This window comes from Crinia signifera, chromosome 4 (assembly GCF_055691185.1).
Source record: "Crinia signifera chromosome 4, ASM5569118v1, whole genome shotgun sequence".
In the NCBI taxonomy this organism is placed as follows: domain Eukaryota; kingdom Metazoa; phylum Chordata; class Amphibia; order Anura; family Myobatrachidae; genus Crinia; species Crinia signifera.
Genome location: NC_139220.1, coordinates 42,942,285 through 42,967,470, shown reverse-complemented (window position 1 = coordinate 42,967,470; position 25,186 = coordinate 42,942,285). Strand labels below are relative to the sequence as shown.

The 25,186-nt window shown below is 45.9% G+C and overlaps 1 protein-coding gene across 2 annotated transcripts in view; it reads left to right on the top strand.

Annotated features, from left to right (window-relative positions):
- ABTB3 (ankyrin repeat and BTB domain containing 3) overlaps nucleotides 1–24,976 on the top strand; it is a 215,700-nt gene extending 190,724 nt beyond the window's left edge. For both annotated transcript variants that reach the window (XM_083181648.1, XM_083181647.1), the window contains 7 exons: nucleotides 4,460–4,638; nucleotides 10,034–10,139; nucleotides 11,606–11,708; nucleotides 16,610–16,691; nucleotides 18,832–18,900; nucleotides 19,147–19,260; nucleotides 22,387–24,976. In XM_083181648.1, coding sequence (XP_083037774.1) covers nucleotides 4,460–4,638; nucleotides 10,034–10,139; nucleotides 11,606–11,708; nucleotides 16,610–16,691; nucleotides 18,832–18,900; nucleotides 19,147–19,260; nucleotides 22,387–22,596 — 863 coding nt within the window. In that variant the 3' untranslated portion in view covers nucleotides 22,597–24,976. The remainder of the gene's footprint in view (nucleotides 1–4,459; nucleotides 4,639–10,033; nucleotides 10,140–11,605; nucleotides 11,709–16,609; nucleotides 16,692–18,831; nucleotides 18,901–19,146; nucleotides 19,261–22,386) is intronic.
- Nucleotides 24,977–25,186: the final 210 nt, after the last annotated feature.

The window sequence follows — 25,186 nt, the reverse complement described above, 5'->3', positions numbered from 1 at the left end:
CGCGAAAACGGACGATATTTCCCGATATAACCATGGATCGAAAATATCGGGAAACATTGACTATCCTCTTATTTCTCAATTTCATTACTATTTACAGCCGTTTACAGTTAGAATCAGGGCCGCCTACAGGGGGGTGCCAGGGGTACAGCTGTCCCGGGCCCCGGCCACTGCCGGGGCCCGGGCAGCTGCCCACAGTGGCATGGCACCGCCCCCACCCGGACAGTATCCCCCACCAGGCGCCGGTGGCCCGGCGCGCACAATACACAGTGCAGCCTGCAGAGCGCCGAGCCTAGGATACAGAGGGGGCTCAGCGCTCTGCAGGCTGCACTGTGCAGTGAGTGCTCCGAGTCCCAGAGGGAGAAGATGCTGCACCGCCACCGTCGCTGGTAAGTAATAGTAATGGGGGGACGGGGTGCCGGCGCGCGAGGGGGGGGTTGCTGCTGGGGGCCCGGGCTGAAGGTCAGTCCCGGGCCCCAACATAACTAGTGGCGGCCCTGGTTAGAATAGCTCATAACAGTTGCTCGTACATTATGTGTACATATGAACTCTTGGCCTCCTTATAGTACAATATAGAAATAATGCAGAGTCTATTATTACCCGCCTGGGACATCACTGATCATCTGCATTACACGCAGCTATCTCTGTGACACTAAACATCAACTATGGATTCTGGCAGTTATGCTACATTGACTTGAGTCCAAAACAACTCTACATACATTGGGAAACATTGGCTACATTACATACATCTACTGTGATCGGCGGACATTTGAAATCTGTTATATTCTTTTAAAGCTTAACTAATTAATTGAACAAAATGAGTTAGAAAGACTCCTTATCAGCGCTCACAGCTAAACATGAACACAATATAACTACTGAATACTTTACTTACAACAATCATAAATAATCAAATGGATAAATCATATGAAAGTCCACACTCAGAACCACAATGTTCTTCTTAACGACGATATTCTCGATATTTTTCTCACATATAAAAAAGAGAAAATATAACAAAGGTATAAATCATAGTGTAGTAATTTCTGAGTGGAGTTGATAATCCCACGAATGTAATATTTCGTCCAAATGGGGAAGAGGGGAATGATACAGTAAGGAGTCACAGTCAGCTTACATTCATTCAAATGTTGAAAAACATATAAAGGTATCTTTATATAGTAATTCTTATAGACACACTTCGTCAGCCTTTATTTATGCCTATAAATTACTGGTTCCAGTTGATAGATCGACAGTGTCTAGATAAAAATTCAATAGGTCTACCCAAAAGGGTCCATATGCAATAGGTTGACAGGGTCAAAATGTTGACAAGGTAGACACATGACAAGGTAAACACATGACAAGGTAGACACATGACAAGGTAGACACATGACAAGGTTGCATGAGTTTTTCATGAATATTTTTTTTTAAACCGACTTGTTCTTATCCATCCATGTCGGCATAGAGGGAGAATGTAACGGTCGCTTGTCACCGAGCCCACAGCATGACGAGCACAGAGTCATGCAAGGGTACCCGTTAAACACTAACTGGGGGTCCATGTCGACAGTTGTCAACACAGACACCAAAAAAGTTAATTGGCGCAGGACATTCAGCACACCAAGTGGTGACTGTATGAGGGCAGCGTCACTAAACTGTTGTATCAGGTAAACACACGTCTTACAGAGCTATGTCTCCCTCCGTGGTACTCTAAGGGTATTCAATCTCCCGCCGCTGTTCCCGACGGGGGAAATAGCAGCAGGGCCCTATTCAATGCTGTCTTCCCTGACAGCATTCAACAGGGATCTCGGCAGAACGTGCCCGACTTAACAAGCAGTCAGACACGTTCTGCAGTTCCCGACTGCAGCTCAATTCCCGGCCGCATCTCGTGGCCACTCCCCCTTTTCAGCGCATGGCAGCTGGGACATTGAGTTCCATCTGCCTATCCAGCGCTGAGCCGGCCGAGAACAAGACAGGGTCACGTCTGTCGGGCCAGCCCGCCAGTCGTGACCCTGCATTGAATAACCCCCTAAAATTGTGACAAGATTTGGGCCACGCATACACATTATAAGGTTTGGTGGCCATCTTGGTAAGGAAATGAAAGCTCCTTGGAAAATCCAACGTGGATTATGTGCAGTAGCACTCTCCATCTGGAACAGAGACTGAATTTTGGGGGAACTTCAAAATAGGTGCCGGATGCGGTCCCGACAGTCGAGATCCCGACAGTCATTTACCCGACGTCGGGATCCCGACTATCAAAACTCCGATAGACGGGTTTCCGACGGCCACCGTCTATTCTCCCTCGTGGGGGTCCACGACCCCCATGAGGGAGAATAGAATAGGTGGTGAGCGTAGAGAGCCACCGTGCCCGCAGCATAGCAAGCCCAGCGAGGGGCTTTGTTGCGCTCACCATGCTGTCTGAGTCCGGGCAGTCGGGATCCCGACATTAGGCTAATAACTGTCAGGATCCCGACTGTCGGTACCATATACCACACCCCTTCAAAATAACTAGGACGTGGGTGTGCTGCATGAAATGTGGTAAACAGAGGGACACCTTAACGCAAACAGCAGGGCCTTGCACGCCCACATGTTTTGCACTTTTATAACTTTGCGCTGCTACTGTATGTAATTATTTAGAATCTAATTGCTAGGCTATCCCGACTTACATCCAGTATATGACCCTCATTAATCTTCTTTGGCTGTTGATGGATGATTCCTAAATATCCACTAAATATCTCAATACCAGTCAAAAGACAGCGGCAGTGTAATCGTCCGAGCCTTTGTAATGGTTAATGAAGCGACGCGTTATAATTTAATTCCGCTAACTGAGTTACATTTATAGTTTAAAATCCCCTTGCTAGATGTAAATTGCTTTTTTTAGTACAATCTACAAACCTTCGTAATTGAAGGTTTCAGAATTAAAAGGAAAACAGCGCGGTTGTCACAGGTGTTTAAATCAGCCCCCAGCTGTGCGGAGACGGAACTTCCTGGCAGCTGATGAGGCATTGTATTCAGATGATGAGGCCGGTGTCAGCGAAAGACTACAAGGGAGGACGCTAACAATGATCAACTCCTTGGCCTCTATATTTAAAGCTCTATTTACAGGTGAAGCAGGAATTTATTGCTCTGTGGTACATAATGTTATTTACACGTAACTGAAATATCTATAGCTACTTATAGCTGATACGTTCATCAGAGACCTGTCCCTAGAATGCACATAGAGCCTGATTCAGAGGTTTATGTACCGCTAATGTCGGACATACTGTAGGGCCTGATTCAGTCCTGGTCACACGAATTCGCACGGCCAATATCCAGTTCAGTCGCCGCCCCTCTGGAGTGAAATCCCGCCTTGTAAATGAATCTGCTCGCTCTGTGAATGGGTGCGAATGGCAATTCATTTGCAATGGTGTGAATATGTCCAAAACCCATCGTGATGCCCTCCCTACCGAATGATTTTTACACTGGGCACCAATCATCACGGGCTCAGAGTAGCCAGAGACTTAGGACCTTATTCTGATTTATTACCGATGGTGTGCGTCTGAACATTGTGTTCACCGGGTGCACGCACCCTACACAGCGGGCGGGAGGGGGGGGGCAGAGAATGACGGGGGGCGCCAGGCAGCCCCATTAGCATATGGGAATGCCCAGCGTTTCATGGGTGTTCCCACGAGAACGCCAGACGCTAATGATGCCATGACGCGGGTGCGGGCAGCTGACATCACCGGATGTCAGCTGCCCACCCTGTCCTCACACAGAGTGCCCACGGTTTATAGACACCTTATAGGTGTCTCTGAACTGGACCATCGACTGATTTCTCCCCTCCTGCGAATGGATGATTATGTAAATCATCCTGTTCGCAATCGCGCGGGTGGTCGCGCGTGCGCCGCCTTGTCAGTCAGTCAGAATAAGGTCCTTACTCCACGGTGCCATGGAAAAAGGCACATCCGGCCTGGAGCTGACGTCACACACCCTTCCGTAAAACGCTCAGGCATGCCTAGCATTTTCTTGAACATTCCCAGCATTTTTTTTCTGGCGAACCGGCATTTTTCGTAGCACGCCCATTAAATGGCTCCTCCCCAGACAACTACTTCCTGTCATTCACCTTGCGAATGGCGTGCGAATAGAAATAGTAGCAGGGTTTCATTGCAGCATGGACTCGCGCATGCATACTGCAAACCATAGGCATAATTTCAGGTCATGTAAGGAAAAAAGGGCCTCATTCAGACCTGCTCACAAAACTACAATCCAAGCTGAATTAGGCCCCACATTCAGATGGTGATATCTTCTCAGTTTAGCTAGCTAGGCACAGGTTAAACTCCTATTTGGGTTATATGAACATATCATGGTGGCCACCTCATTGTATGATTAATTGTTTGCAAATGTGTTTTAGTCTTGTTACAGAATAATTACTGGCTATGGGAACCGAATCTGTGAAATGATAGTACCTGTATAATTCCTAGCGTTTCATTTGTAGGAGTCCCGTGGACCCTTCACACGTGGCTGGAATCCCTGCGCATTTCCTTCAACCAGCACAGACGGCCTCTGATTCAGTGTCTGCTGAAAGAATTCAAGTCTATTCAAGAGGAGGAGTATACAGAGGAACTGATTACACAAGGGCTGCCCCTGATGTCTGAGATATTAAAAGCTAGCAAGGTATGGATGTCTGCTAGAATTCCTTTATACCTTTACACTGTTTATGGATTTTGTCTGCATCCATCTATTCATAACAAGGATCCAATACAATGAACATACAGCTTCTGCTGATTCAAATGTTATGCAGCATGCCTATATTCCATGTGACTGCAACTGTATCTGCATAGGAAACGCTACGTTACAGTGTTTTATTGGAAAACATCCCAGTTTGGGATAGTTCCCTATGCACTCTCCAATTTTGTAAATAAAAAAAATTAGTAAAATGGGTTTAGTAAATATGTTCTAGTAATGGGCATCGAAATCTGTACCATTGATGATCTATGTTTTCAAACCGTCTGTAGAAAACCATCAGCCGCTACTGAGAAACTATGCTGCTGCTGCTACTGTACAACTGTGCCGATAGGCTGTCTATTAATGTGCACTCCATTATGTCCACTCTATGATGCGCACAAAGGCGTAGCATAGAGGGGACATAGTTCAGAATCTCCAATAATATTATGCTGCTGGTATCAGTGGAACACGGTCCGTGACACAGGCACACCCCCATCACCGCCTGGTAATGCCTATTGGGTCTGCATCTGACAGCAGTAACCATTTGGATGCGTGCACAGTGCATCTTTCATGTATGCACAAAAAAGGTAGGTTGAAGTTTTGCCTAGGGTGCTTAGAAGCCTTACACCGGCCCTATTTAAGGGTCATATGGGATTAAGATGGATTTAAGACTGCTATTGTTGGCATGAAAGTCAATGCAGTGTGCATGTGGTACCTCCGTGCATAAGTAACATTATTTTTGTACCATATTCTTCCTTACGTCTTATGTCTTTCTATGCACAGTGGTACTTATTCTGCTCCTGAAAGGATCTGCGGTGCGTGCTGTAAAGCATTTATGTTCTGACCACAGACTTAGGGTGGCATCAGACTTTGAGTGATTAAGAGACTAGTGCCATTTGGGGGCACGGCAGCGATGGCCTCCGTTTCTTAAAACAGAGGCATATTGTGTAGGTCCGTCAGAGGGCAGAGATATCCTGGCCTTTGTATAGCGAATGCGGTGGCCCGTGGCATCAAGAAGCTGGCCAATGGTGTCAGAGATAATACAATACTACATCCTAGGATGCAGCTCGGATCAGTATTGCATGCAGGACAGGAGTCATGACTCCCCTTACCATATTAGTGCTATCGCTGCTTCTATATAAGCAGCAGCGATAGCAACTCCAGCCATTATCAGAATAAGGGCCAGTGTACGCGCAGTATATACTTCTTATGGAACCATGATTCGTACATGGTATGGCTTCCCATCTGAATGATGTATTGGCATGCCAGCCTGGAGTATGTCCGATACCCTTTGAACAAGTCTCACAGTGTGCAAATTTATTGAAGTTGGCAATAGAGATGACTGCTAATACAATACTGCAGTTTTTATAGGAATGCTATTGGTGCGATACAGTAGGTACAGTAATAACACATGCATGGATCCTTCCTTTGCACATTTGATGCATGAGCTTGGTAGCAAGACGAGATTTAATGAAAGATTCGGCTCACTATTCCATGCTGCCGATCATGATCTCGTGTAGCCGGTGTCTCGTCATTCCTGCAACAGTTTCATTAGAGGTCTCCGGGGAAGTAACTTTCCTTCTCGCCCAGGGTTTCCCAGAGTTCACATCACAGCTGTGGTTTTAGATGCAATTTCCAACTTTATCTTTGGCAGTTATCCCAGCGTTTAGTCCGGTGGGGCCTTTTATTCTTTCCTTCATTTCATTCTGGTCTACTGAGAAAAAGCCTTCATCTACTTTAAAGAAAACAGGCTTTGTAGTGCGGCTTCTTAGCACAGATCCTACCAACTTCGGTGCCTCACCGAGAGGCTGCTTGTTTTTAATTACGACAGATACGGTGGTGGCGAATACCGGTACTCTGGAGTGACATTTAATCAGTTTTACTGTAGCTGACAATGACAATTACACTGGAGAGTCTGCAAGGACTTTAAGCGTTTGAGTGGTGACAATGGTTGAACAATTTCATTACTTTAGCGAGTTTGAAATTATAGAAGAAAAAAGTTTACTTGTGTTGTAAATGACAAGGAGGAAGAGAAAGAGGGCCGCCAACAAAAAGTGTAAATTGGAACCAGTAAATGGGAGCTAAAGGGGATGGAAATCACTGCAGGGCCGTCTTAACAGCATTGGAAAAATGTTAAAAAGAAAATCATAACACCCCCCTCCTATGGTCCCATTCCATCTCTCCACTTGCTTCCATACAGTGGAATGGCTGTCAGCACTGATTGGTGGATAGTTCAAGCCATTCACCAATCAGCATGCTGACAGCCACTCACTGTTTGGCTGCAGTAGGGAGAAAGGTAGAGAAGGCTGGACTCTGGTGGATAGCTCCAGCCATTCGCCTTACTAGCATGCTGACTGACAGTCACTGTCTGGCTGCAGTTGGGAGGAAGGTAGGGAATGCTGGACTCTGATTGGTGGATAGCTCCAGCCATCCGCCCTACGAACATGCTGACTGCCAGTCACTGTCTGGCTGCAGTTGGGAGGCAGGTGGAGAATACTGCCTGGTCACTCTATTTGTTTGTGATCCACAATCATAGCGACCAGGCAGCAATTCTCTACTGCCTCCCAAGAAGTTCAGGAGGCAGGCTGCCCACAACCCAATCTGCCCCAGCTCGAAGGCCCCTAAATTTGGGAAGCCCTTGGGCAGCTGCCCATTGAGCCCATACGTGTTAAGGTGGCCCTGAATCATTGGCTGCATCACATTGTTATCGTGTTGTGGTTTTTATCAGCAGTCACCTGGCCGTGCACTGGTCAAGGGGCTTCATTCAGAGATGTACACTAATCCATTTGAAGATATGAATGTGTTTCCAGGTGCTGGGCAACAATATGCAAATGCAGCCTGGATTTATATTGAGACTCCCACCAGCAGCTTTGCGACTCCCAGCGACTACAATGCAATATTGTTGTTTTTGCCATCACTCAGTTACCTCCACTAAATGGCCTAGGCTGTCAATCATTTTGGTTATAAATCCTCAGTGCAACATAGAAGCATATGCAGACCACCAATCACTCATCTGCTTAAAAAACTTATTTGCGTGCAATCTGAATCAGTTCCAAGGTCAGCCAGAGTCTAATATTGCACACCTAAATTGTTTTTTCTATGGGAGATGTATCAAAGCTTCTAAAGAATGGAAAGCTTGCCCATAGCACCCAACCAGCTTACAACTAGAGTTTAAAAACGTTGATGCCTCTCCCCTTTAGCTCCTAGTTATAACAGTACATGTATCTTCTGCTTGTAGTAGGCGACCAGCTAGATGGAAGAAACTCTATTTTCTCTGAAATACGTCCATGTAAAATAAAAGAACCACCACAACACAGCTACTCTGTGTCCTGTGGACATTTCAGACATTCTGCGCCTTCGTGCTCCTTTCGTTTGCGGATGTTCACCCTTATACGGTTGTAAGGAAGCTAAAGGTGTTGTGTCTGGTAGTCTTCTGTCATTGCTAGACCTGGCTGGTTGTCTTTTCTAGACCTGGCCATAACTCTCATTTACAGCCTATACACCACACATTGGGCCTGAGATTGACACTTATGCAATTTCTAGTGCAGGTAAAATTTCAGCAGTGGCTTCGGTAATATGCAAATGCTAATCTAAGCCTTCTCCTTGTTCCCCCAAGTGCTGAGACACCTATTTAAAAAATGGCCGAAATCGCACATTTTCCGAAAATCGCACATGTAATAGGGTGCGATTCGCGGTAAAAATCATACTTTTTGCCGTGAAATCGCACTTTTTGAAGTGGCGATTTTTAGTCACACAATTCGCATCCAGATGTTTTCCCATTAAAAAGTATACAAATCGCACAAGTAATACGGTGCGATTTTTGGTAAACGTTACCAAAAATCGCAAAAAAATAAGACCAGGTTCTGACTAGCGAATTTGACAGAATCATGCACAGATCATTGAGATCTGTGCATGGTTCTGCCTTTAAAAATGTGTAAAAGTTCAAATAAAAAAAAAATGGCGTGGGGGTCCCCCCTCCTGAGCATAACCAGCCCCGGGCTCATTGAGCCGGACCTGGTTCCAAAAATATGGGGGACAAAAAGAGTAGGGGTCCCCCGTATTTCTGAAGCCAGCCCTGGACTCTTGGACTGGTCCTGGTTCCAAAAATACAGGGGACGAAAAATCTGGGGGTCCCCCATATTTTGAAACCAGCACCGGGCTCCAACAGCCCGCGGTGTCATGCCACAGCCTGGGGACACTTTTTACATAAGGTCCCCCGGCCATACAGGGCTGTCCCTGGCTTTTGGATGCCGGCCTGATAGGGTTAAATCATTTATACATAAAATTGCTTTATACAGGCCTCCCCCGCATGCTAGGACTTGGCAAACCACAAGTCCCAGCATGCGGGGCATTAATGGGCCTGCTGGGACTTGTAGTCCACCTGTAAAACATTTTTTTAAATAAAACACACAGAAAAGTACAACTTTATTACACACACACTTTTACACCAACATACTTACCGCACCAGCGCTGCCTCCCTTCTCCACAGCCAGCTCACCCCGCACTGATAGCACTGGTAACAGCTGATGGCGCTGGTAACAGCTTCTATAGCACTGTCCCAGCGCTATAGCAGCTGCTAGCGTCCCAGCGCTGGAAGGGTGAAGCCTAGGGGGGAACCCCTTTATTAGGGGGGTCCCCACTCCCCCAGGTACCCCGTCCAAGGCTGACCAGCCACAGTGCTCATGGTATGGCCGGTGGACCTTATGTAAAAAGTGTCCCCCGGCTGTGGCATGACACCGCGGGCTGTTGGAGTCCAGTGCTGGTTTCAAAATACGGGGGACCCCCAGATTTTTTGTCCACCGTATTTTTGGAATCAGTTCCGGCTCAATGAGCCCGGGGCTGGGTATGCTCAGGAGGGGCATTTTTTTTTTTTTTACACAAATTCGCACATTTTCATGACTAAAAATCGTTCAAAATCGCATGTGAAGTATAATCGCAAGCCTGTTACATTTGCAAATTTAACACAAATTAACGCAAATTTAACACAAAATATAAGATTTTTGCACATGCCATTTGATGCGATTTTTAAAGATCAAAAATCGTCACCTATTACATTTTGCCCCCGGTGTCTCATGGGCGTTCCCAGGGTAATACGGCAATGATGCAGGGGGGCAGGTAGCTGACATCAGCGAATGTCAGCTGTCCGCCTGCTTCCCGCACATGACGCTCGTAGATCAGAGACACCATAGAGGTGTCTCTGATCTGCGTGCGCTGGAGAAATCATTCGATTTCCAAGCACCAATTGTCTAATGGCTAAACCTTCATAGACAACAATAGTATCAGATTATGCGCGTAGACCTTAGAACATAACTCTATAACAGGAAGAGTTTTCTCTTTATTACAGAACGAAGTCATCAGCCAGCAGTTGGCCGTCATATTCAGCCAGTGCTACGGTCCTTACCCCATCCCAAAGCTGACGGAGATAAAACGCAAACAGACGTCTCGCCTGGGTGAGTGTTCTCGACAATCAGATGCAAATTGTGCTGTATTCATTCATTTATTTCTGCAGGACAGATATGGAATCTGCACAGACACCAATGAACTGTCAGCCCATTGAAGCTTATTACTACTCAGTGGCATGAATACCATCAAGGAAAATGTTATAGGGTCCAAGTTTGCGGAGGTCCGAGATTTCAGCCAAAGATGCCCATATTTTTAAAGCGACAATCATTTATAAATGGTTGCCATCTTAAAAATACAGTCTATCTTGGTCGAAATCCTGGACCTCCGCAAACTCGGACCCTATAACATTTCCCCACATGTATCTATGTGATGGGTAAAACAATTACTGTACAGCGCAGATCTTATTATATCATTATAGATCTCGTTATATTAATTGGCAGCATTGTCAAACTCATCTCTTACTGTAGCTGCGGGTGTTATTTAATGGATGTTTTAGTCATTTAATAACCTGCTGCTGATCTGATGCTAATGAATATAGTCTTATACTATATATATATGGATATTACAGGCTTGGTAAGCATTTAGCTCAATCAGCTGTGCTAAGGGCAATAATGCAGTCAAAACTCTGCATTTCCCCATGTATCAAGTTCCGTAATGCAAAACACTCCAGAGCTTGGATCTGGTGGATAATGTCATCTTTAGATGATGTTACCCAATAAAAGCCCGTCGGATTGTTTTTACATTTGCATGTGAGAGGGTTCCAATTACGCATGCGCAGAAGGAATTCCAGCCCCAGGCCTGAAACCCGGAAGTCACAAAGGACAGGTCTTATCGGGAGATTTGTCCTTTGTGTTTCTAACTGGATTTTAAAAGTTCTATGATCAGATGCCGGGGCTTCTGCATTGTGTGCACCTAAATGCATGTGTACTGTAGGTGTGTCTGGGGCCACGCCCAGCAGATTCGATTGGCTCATGTATACCTGGTTTGGAGATAACAACAGTTTTATATCTAGCATGTAATTGGAAGAGACAAAAGGCGTTTTCCCTGAAGCTTCACATTATAAGATCACAGGGGGCTAAGAGTCTTGTGCCCCTTCATAACGTACAGTAGGTGTCTAATAGGGAAGATGTTGGGGTTTGGTACAGAGGGTAATGCCATCAAAAGCTGACACTACTCTGATCTGATCCCTCCCAGCATCCCCACGTCCTTCTGCAAACTAACTCTTGGGTCATAAACCCAGAGGTCCATGGACTTGTGGCCATCGCCAAGTGCAGCTTCATAACAAGAGATGGCCTTTGCAATACTAATCGCATATGCTAGGACAGTATTGTCGCGGTAAGTGGCAGGATGTAACGCGCAAGGACGGTTTATCTCGCCCATAGTGAGAACACACCAGATATGTGGGTCTATGCTGAACTTCGAATCAGTCCCAAAAGTACAAGTTCGAATAGCACTTACCTGATTCCTTGGTAATTCGAAAGAATAATATTTATGTTTTTTTTTTTTTTTGTAGATCCGCATTTTCTGAACAACAAAGAAATGTCCGATGTCACCTTTATTGTTGAAGGAAGACCCTTTTATGCACACAAAGTATTGCTATTCACAGCATCGCCAAGGTACACATTCTTCCTTACCGTTGTCAAAACTTGTCTAGCATTTGTGAAATTAAAAACTATCGAAATATGGCTCTATTTATACATGGGTATTATCAGTGCTGACCCTAGGTACAGGCAAACTAGACAATTGCCTAGGGCAATGATTTTCAACCTTTTTCAATCTCAACACACCAAAATGATTTAAAAATTGCCAAGGCACACCATCAGAACCCCACAGGGAAAACACATTGCCCCCCACAGGGAAAAAAATAACCATTGGCCACAATATGAATAAAAAAATCAAAATGGTCCCCACAGGTAACAAGGTGTAGGTAGTAGGCAGCTCTGTATGATTTACTAATTACATGTGGTGTGCACCCAAGTAGGGTGCCACACAGTGTCCACCTTTTACAGAACGCAGCAGCTGCCAACCTGTTCACTGCTGGCACTGCTATTCTGCAGCTCGCTGGATGCGGCTCCTTTAGATGTAAATGACTGGTGTGACATCATGATATCGCTCCGCTCACTGCCAGAAACTGAACTGGGGAAGGATGCTGACTGTGGGGGACACAGATGTTTGAGGAGGGTGCAGGCCTACTAGCCTTCCCGCCATCTAGTGGTGCAGCCTGCTCATCTAGTGGTGCACCCGGACAGCCAGTATGTTGATTGAACAAATGTTAGAGGGGAGCACCTAGATGATAAATACTTCTATTATCTCACTTATTCCTTAGATAAAGATTTTACTGAACTGTCTTGTGTGACATTAGTGTTTTGTGGTTCACCACTATGTCCCTGTCATTCCTACCTCCCCAGTGACTCGCTATGTCCCTGTCACCCCTGCCTACCCAGTCACCCACTATCTCCCTTTCACCCCTACTTCCCCTGTCACTCGTTATGTCCCTGTCACCCCTGCCTACCCTGTCACTCACTATGTCCCTGTCACCCCTGCCTCCCCAGTCACTTATCACTCTGTCACCCCTGCCTCCCCAGTCACCTGCTATCTCCCTGTCACCCCTGCTTCCCCAGTCACCCACTATCTCCCTTTCACCCCTACCTCCCCAGCCACCCGCTATCTCCCTGTCACCCCTGCCTACCCAGTCACCCGCTATGTGGCTTGTCACCCCTGCCTACCCAGTCACCCGCTATGTTCCTGTCACCCTTGCCTCCCCAGTCACTTATCTCCCTGTCACCCCTGCCTCCCCAGTCTCCCACTATGTCCCTGTCACCCCTGCCTCCCCAGTCACCCACTATCGCCCTGTCAAAACTGCCTCCCCAGTCACCCACTATCTCCCTTTCACCCCTGCCTCCCCAGTCACCCACTATCTCCCTTTCACCCCTACCTCCCCAGTCACCCGCTATCTCCCTTTCACCCCTACCTCCCCAGTCACCCGCTATGTCCCTGTCACCCCTGCCTACCCAGGCACCCGCTATGTTTCTGTCACCCTTGCCTCCCCAGTCACTTATCTCCCTATCACCCCTGCTTCCCCAGTCTCCCACTATGTCCCGGTAACCCTTGCCTCCCCAGTCACTTATCTCCCTGTCACCCCTGCCTCCCCAGTCACCCATTATGTCCCTGTCACCCTTGCCTACCCAGTCACCAGCTATTTCCTTTTCACCCCTGCCTCCCCAGGCACCCGCTATGTTTCTGTCACCCTTGCCTCCCCAGTCACTTATCTCCCTTTCACCCCTACCTCCCCAGTCACCCGCTATGTCCCTGTCACCCCTGCCTACCCAGGCACCCGCTATGTTTCTGTCACCCTTGCCTCCCCAGTCACTTATCTCCCTATCACCCCTGCCTCCCCAGTCACCCACTGTGTCCCTGTCACCCTTACCTCTCCAGTTACCTATCTCCCTGTCACCCCTGCCTACCCATTCACCCACTATGTCACTGTCACCTCTTCCTACCCAGTCACCCACTACAGTGGGAGCCACTGCCATCTATGTCCATAATAGGATTAAGTGAGTAATTGGATTACTCTGCTTATCCCCTACTCTATTGTTCTATGTATTGTATTGCAGTTAAGAACAATCTAATAGCCATGGCTAGCCATGGTGAGCCATGGCCAAAGGAACAAAGATGAAACTGGCTCCTACTGTATGTCACTGTCACCCCTGCCTCCTGAGTCACCTACTATCTCCCCATCACCCCTACCTCACCAGTCACCTACTATCTCCCTGTTATCTCCCATTCATTACCTCAGTGTACCCTTGGTACCATAACACTTCTTGTGAGATCATGCCCATTTTTGGAGTAAGCCAATGGCACGTGCTGTCCCTTTATAAAGGTTAGCCTATGAAGGGGCTCTAAAATATATAATTGCTTAACAAAACATTTTTGGTTAGGGGGTTAGGCTGAGTGGAGGGCACTTAGAAGGGGGGGTTAAGCTTTGGGGCAGGGGGTAGGTTTAGGCAGTGGGGTGCGCAGGTTAGGCACTAGTGGGGAGGATTAGGGTCAGGTTGGGGGAAGGGAGGGTTAGGGTCAGGCTGGGGGAAGGGAGGGTTAGGGTCAGGCTGGGGGAAAAGAGGGTTAGGGTCAGGCTGGGGGAAAAGAGGGTTAGGGTCAGGCTGCAGGGGGAGAGTTAGGGCCAGGCTGGGGGAAGGGAGAGTAATGGGGTGCAGGGGGAAGATAAGTATACCTACGTCTGTCAGGGTTCCCTCCATCAGGATGCTCCCCTACACAGATCCATTGTCATACCTACACTAGCAGTATTATTATATATATATGTAGATTTATCAAGAGGCCCAGACCAGGGTATTGCATCCCCTCAGGAGCCAAGTACTACGCGTGTTACTGGGACGGGTTTAAAAAAATATATATATATCTTTAGCACAATTTATTAAATAAACCCATGTGCATGACACCATTAAAGGAAGCGCAAAAATACTATACCCGCATAAATCATTCACGTTAATAGATAGTAAAAAAAGTTTTTATTATTTGCTACAATAATTTAGGGTTTAATCCAATATTTTGCTGTGTGGCGGCTCTGCAAGCACCTGCGCAGTTTCCTTTGTTTGTGAGTCATGCGCGGTCAGCTGTCATTAGTCGACCGGGAGATGTCATCCTCATTGCAGCGAGCCAACGCCTGCTGCTGTGAACCAGAGGATGCCGGTCTAATGACGCTGTTCGTACAGCGGTGAGTTGACAAGCACGGGTCCCAGGGGACACAGGTGACAAGCAGGGGATGCAGTCAGCAGCGCCAAGGCAAGGGAAGCCAGGTGTCACCAGATATTTAAGTATTTGCTGTCTTGGACCTTTTTGATGGTCTACCGGCATCATCCTCTCCATCTTCACACACCGAAGAGCGAGTTCTTGTTGTACCTTGGCGCGGCTTCATCACTTTGTGGAAAGTGCCACATTTCCCTGCATGATGGGGGGCGATTCATGCAGCGCTTGACATAATTGTGGCACCTGTCGCATTGCCACTGGTGGCATTTCAGATTGGACACTGCCTTGTAAAACCTGTGGCGCACAGAGATGTTAGCGCCAGTCAGGTCGTTAATCTTCTGCATGAGGTGTAGAAACAGCGGCCCGTGCCCACCAGTGTCTGTCTGCTGCGTGGTGTAGATATACAGTACGCATGGATCATTTCATGCAGGAGGATATCCACTACATCTCAGCGGGACTGCTGCCTCAGGAGGGGCCTGCTGAGTTTTATCCTGCAGGGGCCGCCGGTATAACGGCTCGGGTGTTGGCAGATATCTGTGCACTTCTTCAGCTGGTTACTCCATGCCACAGTAACGCTCAGAAGTTTCCCTCCGAAAATCTTTCCATCAAACTCAGTAAAGAGCTGCTGGATATTGGCGGTGGGGTCTATAGAGTTCCATGCGCCATCAGTCATAGAGACATTGCCGCTGAAAACGTCATTGTCTTCAGAACAATCCATAGCTTCATCATTAGCATCCTCCAGTATAAGGACAGGAATTAGCTAATGTGGGTTTTTGTCTGGATTTTGTTATTATTATTATTTTATATCTATATAATAATATATATTTATATAATTGATACAATGAGGATGATACAAAGCAGAGAACCAATCACAGCAGCAACCAGCAGTAATGCAACTGTAGAAATAAACCATCTGCCTCTACAATAGTGTCTCCTGGGGCAGGGCTGTTGAACCCACTATATGGAATCCTGCACAGACTCAGTGTCTAACACAGGCCGCACTGGCTGTAGGGAAAGATGGGAGGCCCACGGTAGTTGCCGTGCGTCCAGAGGCTCCGCCCAACCACTCTAATTAAAGGTGTTTCTAGCAGCAAATTAGAATCTGTTAATAAATATAATGATTAAATCAAAGACTTTTGGAAGTTTGGTAACGTATCAATGCACGTGACTTACTAAGCTGCATACATTAATGTTTTCTATGAGCTAAGCATCAGAAAATCTTGATCCTCATGTACACAAATGAGACACAAAGCCTAATTCAGAGATGGACACAAATGCTGGTGCAGCGGCGTTCCCGTACGCAGGGGCTGGCTTGTAATATACAAATGTCACAGCCGCTGGGACCTGTATCTAGACGCCCACTGTAGGTGTCTCAGATTTGTGTACTAAGATGGAACTATCGGAGACACACAACTGTTGATTATCGACCATCTGTGTAACTTTTAGTCATGCAGTATGGCCATCGGACGTAAGATTACGGAGCCATGTTTGCTACGTCCCTTATAACGAAAGCTGTGGCACATCCACAAAACGGTCGCAGGTGTGCAACTCTCTGCTACCTCCCTCAAACACTCCTAGATTCTCACTCGCCGTCTCTGCTCTCCACTGTCACAATATCGGTATTGCACCTAGATCCTAATCCGTCCCATAGACATTCAACCCAAATCCAGAACAGCTCCCACATTATCATCGCTTTCTTTTGGGGGATTGGGTTATTTCTAATTAACTCTAAATTTTGGGGGGTGTTTTTCAGGTTCAAAGCACTTCTTACTAACAAGCCGACTACGGAGAACAGCTGCATTGAGATCAACTATGTGAAATATCACATCTTTCAGGTAAATGTGTGAAACGTAATCATACAGATCTGTGATACATTGTAAATGACATAAAGGGCCACTGCACCAGGTGAAATACACTGAGCCTAATTCATGTTTGCAAGTAAAGCAAATCAGCAAGTACTGTAACTTTGTGTCTGGAACAAAATATGTTGCCAAGCAAGGTAAGCAAACACATTTTATATTTTTTCACTGAAGGGTAAATACTGTCTGCTTTTGCATGTAGCCCACACAATAGACAGCAATATTTTTACAATGCAATTTAGATTTCAGTTTCAATACCCAAAAATCTTGCTCTGCCAGCCCCCTGCACCCTAAAACACCCCCTATTACTTAAACCTTACCCTCCTCCCCACTCGCGGCCTAACCCTAAGCCGCCCCAGTGTACTTATGCTCGGTATGCCAGCTGTTAGGATTTCGTTGTTGGTATCTATAGTGATGTCGGTATCTACAGTGATGTCGGTATCCAGCGTTGGTCTTATGGCCACAGGTCTGTATCCCGGCATTAGTATTTGGACTGCTGGGATGCTAACCGTATCCTGTTTAAAGTTATTCTTGCTTACCTGTGCACTTCCCATTTGCCCCTCTCTTACAGGATAACTTGGAGGCTAGGTATAACAAGTAGGCATACAGTAGGTGTATCGCAATCCGTCCAGAATGAGATCACAAATACTAAGTACATTGGGGTAATCTATGTCTGCCAGCGTTTCATTATGTAGACACGATCCTGACATTTTTAATGTTAGATTTACTTTAATTTCATTTGACTTACCAGGTTACAGTGGTTTATGAATTATGCACAACGTATTAATAGAACCGCATAGTCAATGCAGATGGCATACATTATGTATTATGCACTGTGCAGACTATCACCACTGAAGAAAAGGATTAATAAAACCTCCCTTGCAGAATCTATTTCACCAGACAGTTTACTCAGCTTGTAGAAAGACTGCAGCGATTGATATAACCCGGGCACAATCTGCGTAGTCTGTCCCATTATCTGTAGGTGTCCGATGTATAGTCCAGTAAAATGGACTCCTGTCATTAAACCTCTACGAACTGTACAGTATGTGTACAAAGTACAGCTGTGATATCACAGTGATTCAGAGGTGCACGCAGTTCCATCTGGGTACGGAACTTGCAGAATGCATGTGCGATTTAGAGTCAAACGCATCAGGGCCCTTATTCAGGTCGACTCGCTCGGGGGAGAATTTGACACGGGGACCGATGCTTTGCGCATGTGCAGCAGCATTTCTAGGCATGCGAGCCAACCTGAATAAGGGCCCTGTTCCTACTGTAACTTCACTTGCAGCTAAATGGGTGGATGATGAACGGGTGAATGATTCACTATATCAGTGAATGAGTGAATTATATAGGTTATACTGCACCATGTTAGTCTCCTCTGCCCGATCCGTGAAAATGTAGCCAGGACCACACGCCACTCGCGGCGTACCAGGATCCCGTCACAATTAGCACCACGGAGAGAAATCCGTAGCAGACCCAGCACGTCACAAAGCCACAACTTATGCATTTCATCATTGACTCTTATTACAAGCAATCGAGCACATGGGAAACATGCTACTTAGAGCCTTATTGTGAATATCATGCTGCAGCCACTGGAGAAGGGATCAAGGACCTCATTAATGATTGGATGATATTGCACATCTGCAAGGAAGCCGTTGTGCAATTTCCATGTATTTTAAACTCAGATGCAACAGGAGGTGTCCGTGAAATAGCTGACAATAGACTGTGAGCCATATTACTAGTCCCATTCTGCACATGCGTAGAACAGGTCTGTGCAGCCCCCATACATTAATGTGAATTAGACCACAGGTGCACAGAGAAGGGCCCATTTCATTATTGGCGCCAACACAAATAATGTAATCAGACGAACTGTGTGATATACCGTAGGAGGCAGTCGTTATAAGCATCACAATAATAGGGAAGGAGCCAAAATACATACTTCTGCAAGGCGTACTGAAGGCGTAAAACCCTTTCAATGGTGATAAATCCCCTTTACGAACTCCATGCGGTGTTATTGATATAAGCGCAGGTATCTTAACAAGGTCCTCCAGCCAGGACTTCTGCAAAATGTCTGCTTTATTTTCCAACGCACCTCTCGTTCTTCTCTTCTTTCTAGCTGGTCATGCAGTACCTGTACTGTGGAGGAACAGAATCGCTTCTCATTAAAAATAATGAAATCATGGAGGTAAGATGCAGATTGCGGAAGGCTCCGGTAAATGAGATGCTCGGGCTTAACCAGCCGCAGATGTATAGAAAAGAATCAATTTACTGTTTGCTGCGCGTGAGGCTGATCTATTTCAGACATGCCAATTTCTTAATATGGGATAATCCAATACTGAGAGCGTATTGAGAATATTTATTACCACTTGCGCTTGTGATTTCCAGGTAATGTGCCGCTCTGATCGTAAATGATTATACTTTGTCTTTGCAGCTGTTGTCTGCCAGTAAGTTTTTCCACCTGGAAGCTTTGCAACGCCACTGTGAGATTATCTGCGCCAAGAGCATCAATACGGAAAACTGCGTGGATATTTATAACCATGCCAAGGTAATCTTATTATACTCTGGGGTACACACTCACAGTGTTTATATCGCTATGTCCGTGTCATTGTCACAAAGGGGCCATAGAGATATAAACACTTTTTATTTTTTTTCTTATAAATGTGCACGCGCATTTCTGCGCATTTTGCATGCACCGCATACGTGCGGCCACGACGTTTCATTGGCTTTCCCTTGAAATCGCTGGGCGTTCCCATGCAAATTGCCTGGTGATGCGGGGGGGGGGGGGGGGAGCGGGCAGCTGGCATCACCGGATGTCAGCTGCCCACCCTGTTCCTGTCAAGGGTGCACGCATATCTAAGGGACCTGATAGTCACTTGATATATGCATGCGCGCACCACATCATTCGATGATTGGCGACCATTGAATGATGTGGGTGTAGCCCCATAGGTTTTGAATGGATGTTGTGCGAGGGGGGGACGGACCTGCGAGCAGCGTGCAGCGTTTAGTCCAAATGCAACGCTGTGAAATTCACAGCGTTGCGCGTGGACCAGAATAAAAACACCCCCCCAGTGCAAACGCCTTCAGCGAGTATAACACTCACCTAGGCATCCGCACAGGCAGGGGAGGACCGGGGCGGCTGCTGGGGAACGCCGGCATCCGCACAGGCAGGGAAGGACCGGGGCGGCTGCCGGGTAACGCCGGCATCCGCACAGGCAGGGGAGGACCTGGGCGGCTGCCGGGGAACGCCGGCATCCGCACAGGCAGGGGAGGACCGGGGCGGCTTCAGGGGAACGCCGGCATCCGCACAGGCAGGGGAGGACCGGGGCGGCTGCAGGGGAACACCGGCATCCGCACAGGCAGGGGAGGACCGGGGCGGCTGCAGGGGAACGCCGGCATCCGCACAGGCAGGGGAGGACCAGGGCGGCTGCAGGGGAACGCCGGCATCTGCACAGGCAGGGGAGGACCGGGGCGGCTGCAGGGGAACGCCGGCATCCGCACAGGCAGGGGAGGACCGGGGCGGCTGCAGGGGAACGCCGGCATCCGCACAGGCAGGGGAGGACCAGGGCGGCTGCCGGGGAACGCCGGCATCCGCACAGGCAGGGGAGGACCGGGGCGGCTTCAGGGGAACGCCGGCATCCGCACAGGCAGGGGAGGACCGGGGCGGCTGCAGGGGAACACCGGCATCCGCACAGGCAGGGGAGGACCGGGGCGGCTGCAGGGGAACGCTGGCATCCGCACAGGCAGGGGAGGACCAGGGCGGCTGCAGGGGAACGCCGGCATCTGCACAGGCAGGGGAGGACCGAGGCGGCTGCAGGGGAACGCCGGCATCCGCACAGGCAGGGGAGGACCGGGGCGGCTGCAGGGGAACGCCGGCATCCGCACAGGCAGGGGAGGACCGGGGCGGGGAACGCCTAACATATTTTATGGACGTCCTCATGAAATGACGTTATGTCACATGACGTCAGCGCCTGCCCCCCTTTTCGGCGATCTGTGGCGGAAATAAATGTCCATTTACACTGATTTTTATTACCAGAGGGGAGAGAAATCATTTGATGGTCAGAAACCATCGAATGATTTCTCTCCCCTTCTGTCGCATGCAAGTGGAGGTATAGCGAACAGGTCTGAATAAAGCCCAATGTCTGTTTTATATAGAACATGTCTTCTATACTATTATTTGCAGTATGTGTTTGGTGTATGTAATAAGGTGTATTAGTGAATGTGATAGTATGTATCGTTATCAATATCGTTCAGTGTATATCGTAATGTAATATCGCTCATAGAGTATATTGTACAGTGTGTATGCACCTTAAGGGCAGTTATTCTGATTTTGGGTGGGTAATTGAAATGATAATGAGCGACTCATCCATTCCATTTTTAGTTGTGCATTGTGCACAACACCATGGGCCTTATTCTAGTTCACTCTTTCTGACAAAATCCTTCTTAGATGGACAAAACCATGTGCACTGCAGGTGGGGCAGATGTTATTTGTGCAGAGAGAATTTGATTTGGGTGGGGTTTTACTTCAAAGTGAGATCTATATTGCAGTGTAAAAATAAAGCAGTCAGTATTTTCCCTGCACATAAACAAAATAACTCACCCAAATTTAATTCTCTCTGCACATTTTACATCTGCCCCCCTGCAGTGCACATGGTTTTGACCATCTAAGAAGGATTTTGTCAGAAAGAGTGAACTAGAATAAGGCCCCAATATACAGGCGATACGTCTAATGGGACTGCAGCATTCTAATGAGTTTTACATCAATATATCAGTTCTAGGAAGTGCTGTAATATGTTTCTAATTAAGCAGAAGATTTTATTTAAAGCTAACACATTAGCAGGGGATGGCTAATGGCTTAAACCCCCTCTCAGATTTTACAAATGGTTTCAAGCAGTGAAAATAATGGAGATGTGGATTAGGATTGAGGGTCTAAACGGCCGTGAACCCAATCAATGTACTCTACACCCTCTATGTTATGCAACTTTGCCATATCTTGCTTTCCTAACCCATTTTATGTCGTGGCCGGACCCCTTTTAGGGCCCTCGGGATGCCCACGGGTGCTAGGGGTGTCTTACTGCCACAGTATTTTTTTCCAGATTGTAAATCATATGTGTACCAAGTTTGATGTAAATTGCTCCAGGCATTCCAGCCTTATGCTAGAACATACACACATACATCCATTTATATATCAGTGGCGGATTACCCATGGAGCGACAGGGGTGGTCGCCCCGGGGCCCCCACACATTACGGGGCCCCCACACCCACCACCCCACTGCTGCAGAGGTGCAGGGTGGCAGGCAGCGGGGTCGGGCAACACGGGGCGTGCAGGGGTGCATGCAGGGATGTGAAGTCAGTGGCTGGGTTCCTGCGGTGGATGGAGTCAGCGGCGGGGTTACTTCGGCGGATGGGAACTAGTAGTTCCCATCCGCCGCAGGGACCTTGCCGCTGACTTCCCATCTGCTGCAGGGATCCAGCGCCGCATTGACCGCACTACCCCGATCCCCGCAAAACCCAGGTACCAGTGGGGGAACCTGCCTCAGTGTGTGGGGGTGGAACCTGCCCCCATGGGGGGGGGGGGGGAGAACCTGCCTATATATATTTATGTAATTGTAAAGTAACTTTTAGTCATATTCTTAGAACTAATCCGGTTTGTATCATAAATCTTTGTCTGCAGTTTCTTGGTGTGCCAGAGCTGTCATCGTACTGTGAAGGATACTTCTTGAAAAACATGATGCTTCTTATTGAAAACGAAGCCTTTAAGCAACTTTTGTATGATAAGAACTGCGACACAACAGGCCAGGATGTTCTAGGGGAATTACAAAGGACGTTGGCTATACGGGTACAGTCTATTCATTTATCTTCTTCCAAAGGATCTATAGTATAGAGTCAGTCGCTGGTCTGGTGGACAGTGTGCAGTGTTTACTCGCAAAGGCTTAAATGAAGATTACAGCTTTTAACTCAACCGGATTTCCTATTTTGCCAATGGCTTAAGGCAAAGACTTTGGATCTTCTCAGCTCGGAAAAGAAACACAAAATATAATTCTTATTTTTGTTAAAAAAGACGGTTACCTGAAAAAAAGTGGATTATTCTACATTTTCCCAAAAACAAACACGATGGTGTCAACTATGAAGTGAGGAAATACTCACTTAACAAGAAATTATATAACAAAAGATATATACAGTATATATATATTTAAAGTATGTTCTTAGATGTTAATCTAAATTCCCTATTTAAAAATTATATATTTTTTTCTGAACATTTATGAAAGTTTTTATTTTCTCCTATGTTCATGAAGAAGGAGAGAAAAAAATATAAGTCTGATTATCAATATGGAACTATTAAAAAAAAAACAACAATCAAATAATCATTGTTGACCGTACCGTCCGATGGACTTAAGTTGGAGGCTTTTTAAATATGAGACTTTTTAAAGATTTCTAAAAAAAAAAAAAAAATTGGGAAGACATTGTAGGAAACAAAAATCACAAACAAAAAACAATCCATAACTTTTCGTAGCAAAAACTTTTCATTTCTCAAAAAAAGTTGTAATATATACGACCAGTGACTTTTTCTTATTTCCTCTTTGACCAAGGACTTTTATTTCTGTGAACTCTGCAAGTCTAAAACAAAAACAACAAAAAAATCTCCTTTTATTCAGATTGCTGCCTTTTCCCAGGACGGAACAGATTGCAAAAACAGGTGTATACTGTCTTTGTTTATTCTCCTAGGTAAAGAAAAAAAAAGTTTAAAAAAAGCTAGAAAATTGGCATGTCTGTAGTTATGTTGAACAAATTAAGCAAACTCAGATTTGCATGGTGTTATCGTATATAATTTTGCCAAGAATTCCGCAGTTATTCGCTCCATTTGTGATGTAGAAGAATATCCACAAAATTCAGTTTCACTGTGAATATGTTATATTGATTGTAGGTGTTAGATTTTACATCGCATAGTAAAAATGGTGCAAAAGGTTTTCATTTTCCTCTATTCTTGTAAAATAAGGTCATTATTGTTACTGCATTGCTGACATAACCAGTGCCTGGCAGTATGTGGTTACCGAAGCCACGAAGATCACCGTTTTCATTTAACTATAATGCATTACCTCTTGTTTTATCTGTTATTGTAAGAAGACCTCTCAGACGACAAAAAAAAATGACGATGTCTTTACATGTATGTTTCGTTATATGTGTCAAAAATTACTTTAGTGCGTGCCGAAAAAAACCCCAAAACACAGATTTGTTGAGTGCCACATTCTCCCGGGCTATTTTTGCTTAGCAATCAATTTGCATGACCAATTAAATGTAAAAATAGATCAAGAAAAAAAAAAACTTTTGTGAAACTTTTGGCTGATATTAATAGAATAACATATTTTTCCATATTGAAGGAAACAGGGCATTGTCCATAAAGGTCAGGTTCCGGTAAAATGTTGATGACTAGTACTGTAGACGCCGTAGACGATGCAATGTCATTTTTTTTGGAACATTGTCCAAATATTAATGTGTGATGCTGTTTGATGTCTATGGCTTTCGGGAAATCGAGTCACACTATCATATACAAAGCTGTTGTATAGCTTTGACCAGCAGTGCCAGATTTGTATTGCAGGTGCCTCTACAGTAGGTACTGAGTTCCGCTAGCCGTTTTCCAAGGCTTGGCGTTTGCAAACGTAACTATATTAAGTCTGAAGTTTTATAGGTAAAATGACTTATTAAGGGCATAACTAGAATAATTTGGGTTTCCATGGTTACGGTGACCTATGGGCACGTGCCTTGTGTGTTCAATGATAGAACTGGTTCTGATGACAGATAGAACACTATTCTGTAATGCTTTAAACACTTTTGTTGACTATCCAAAAATCACAAATAACTGCCTAACGTCAAAACTATTTATAATGAGTATATTAAAATGTGTTTTTTTGTTTTTTTTGGAGCATGATAACTTGACAATGATTTTCTGTATAGATGATTTGTCGACATCTGGTCTGTCCTAATATATTGTCTGAAGTATTTGACAAACATTGTATGTAAATATTGTTCAATGGGTAACAGTCAGATCTGATTACACGCTGAAGACAGACGTCTGGTTCTTTAGAAAGTGGTGTCTGATATGTTTGTCATTCATTTTTAAGAGAAAAACTAGTCATATATGTTCTGTTAAGTGTTGCTAGAATGGATGCTGAAAAACAAACTGAAGGGAATCTGTCATTTCAAATGTAAAAAAAAAAAAACCTATATAAAATAAAAACGACACAAAGAGCATGAAATTATATTTATTTGGGCTCCTGTATAAATATGTTTTGCATTGTTTTCAGTCTTTTACAACTTTACAACTCAAAGGAGAGTTTGCACAGGACTTGAGTCGTACAAACAGCAGCCATTTTTCTGGAGACCAAAAATAAATGAAGGTCTATGTATTTAACTCCGCCATCATGGCCTAAGGTTTGGAGACACGCTGCAATTGATCATAAAGTGGAGAGTCAAGG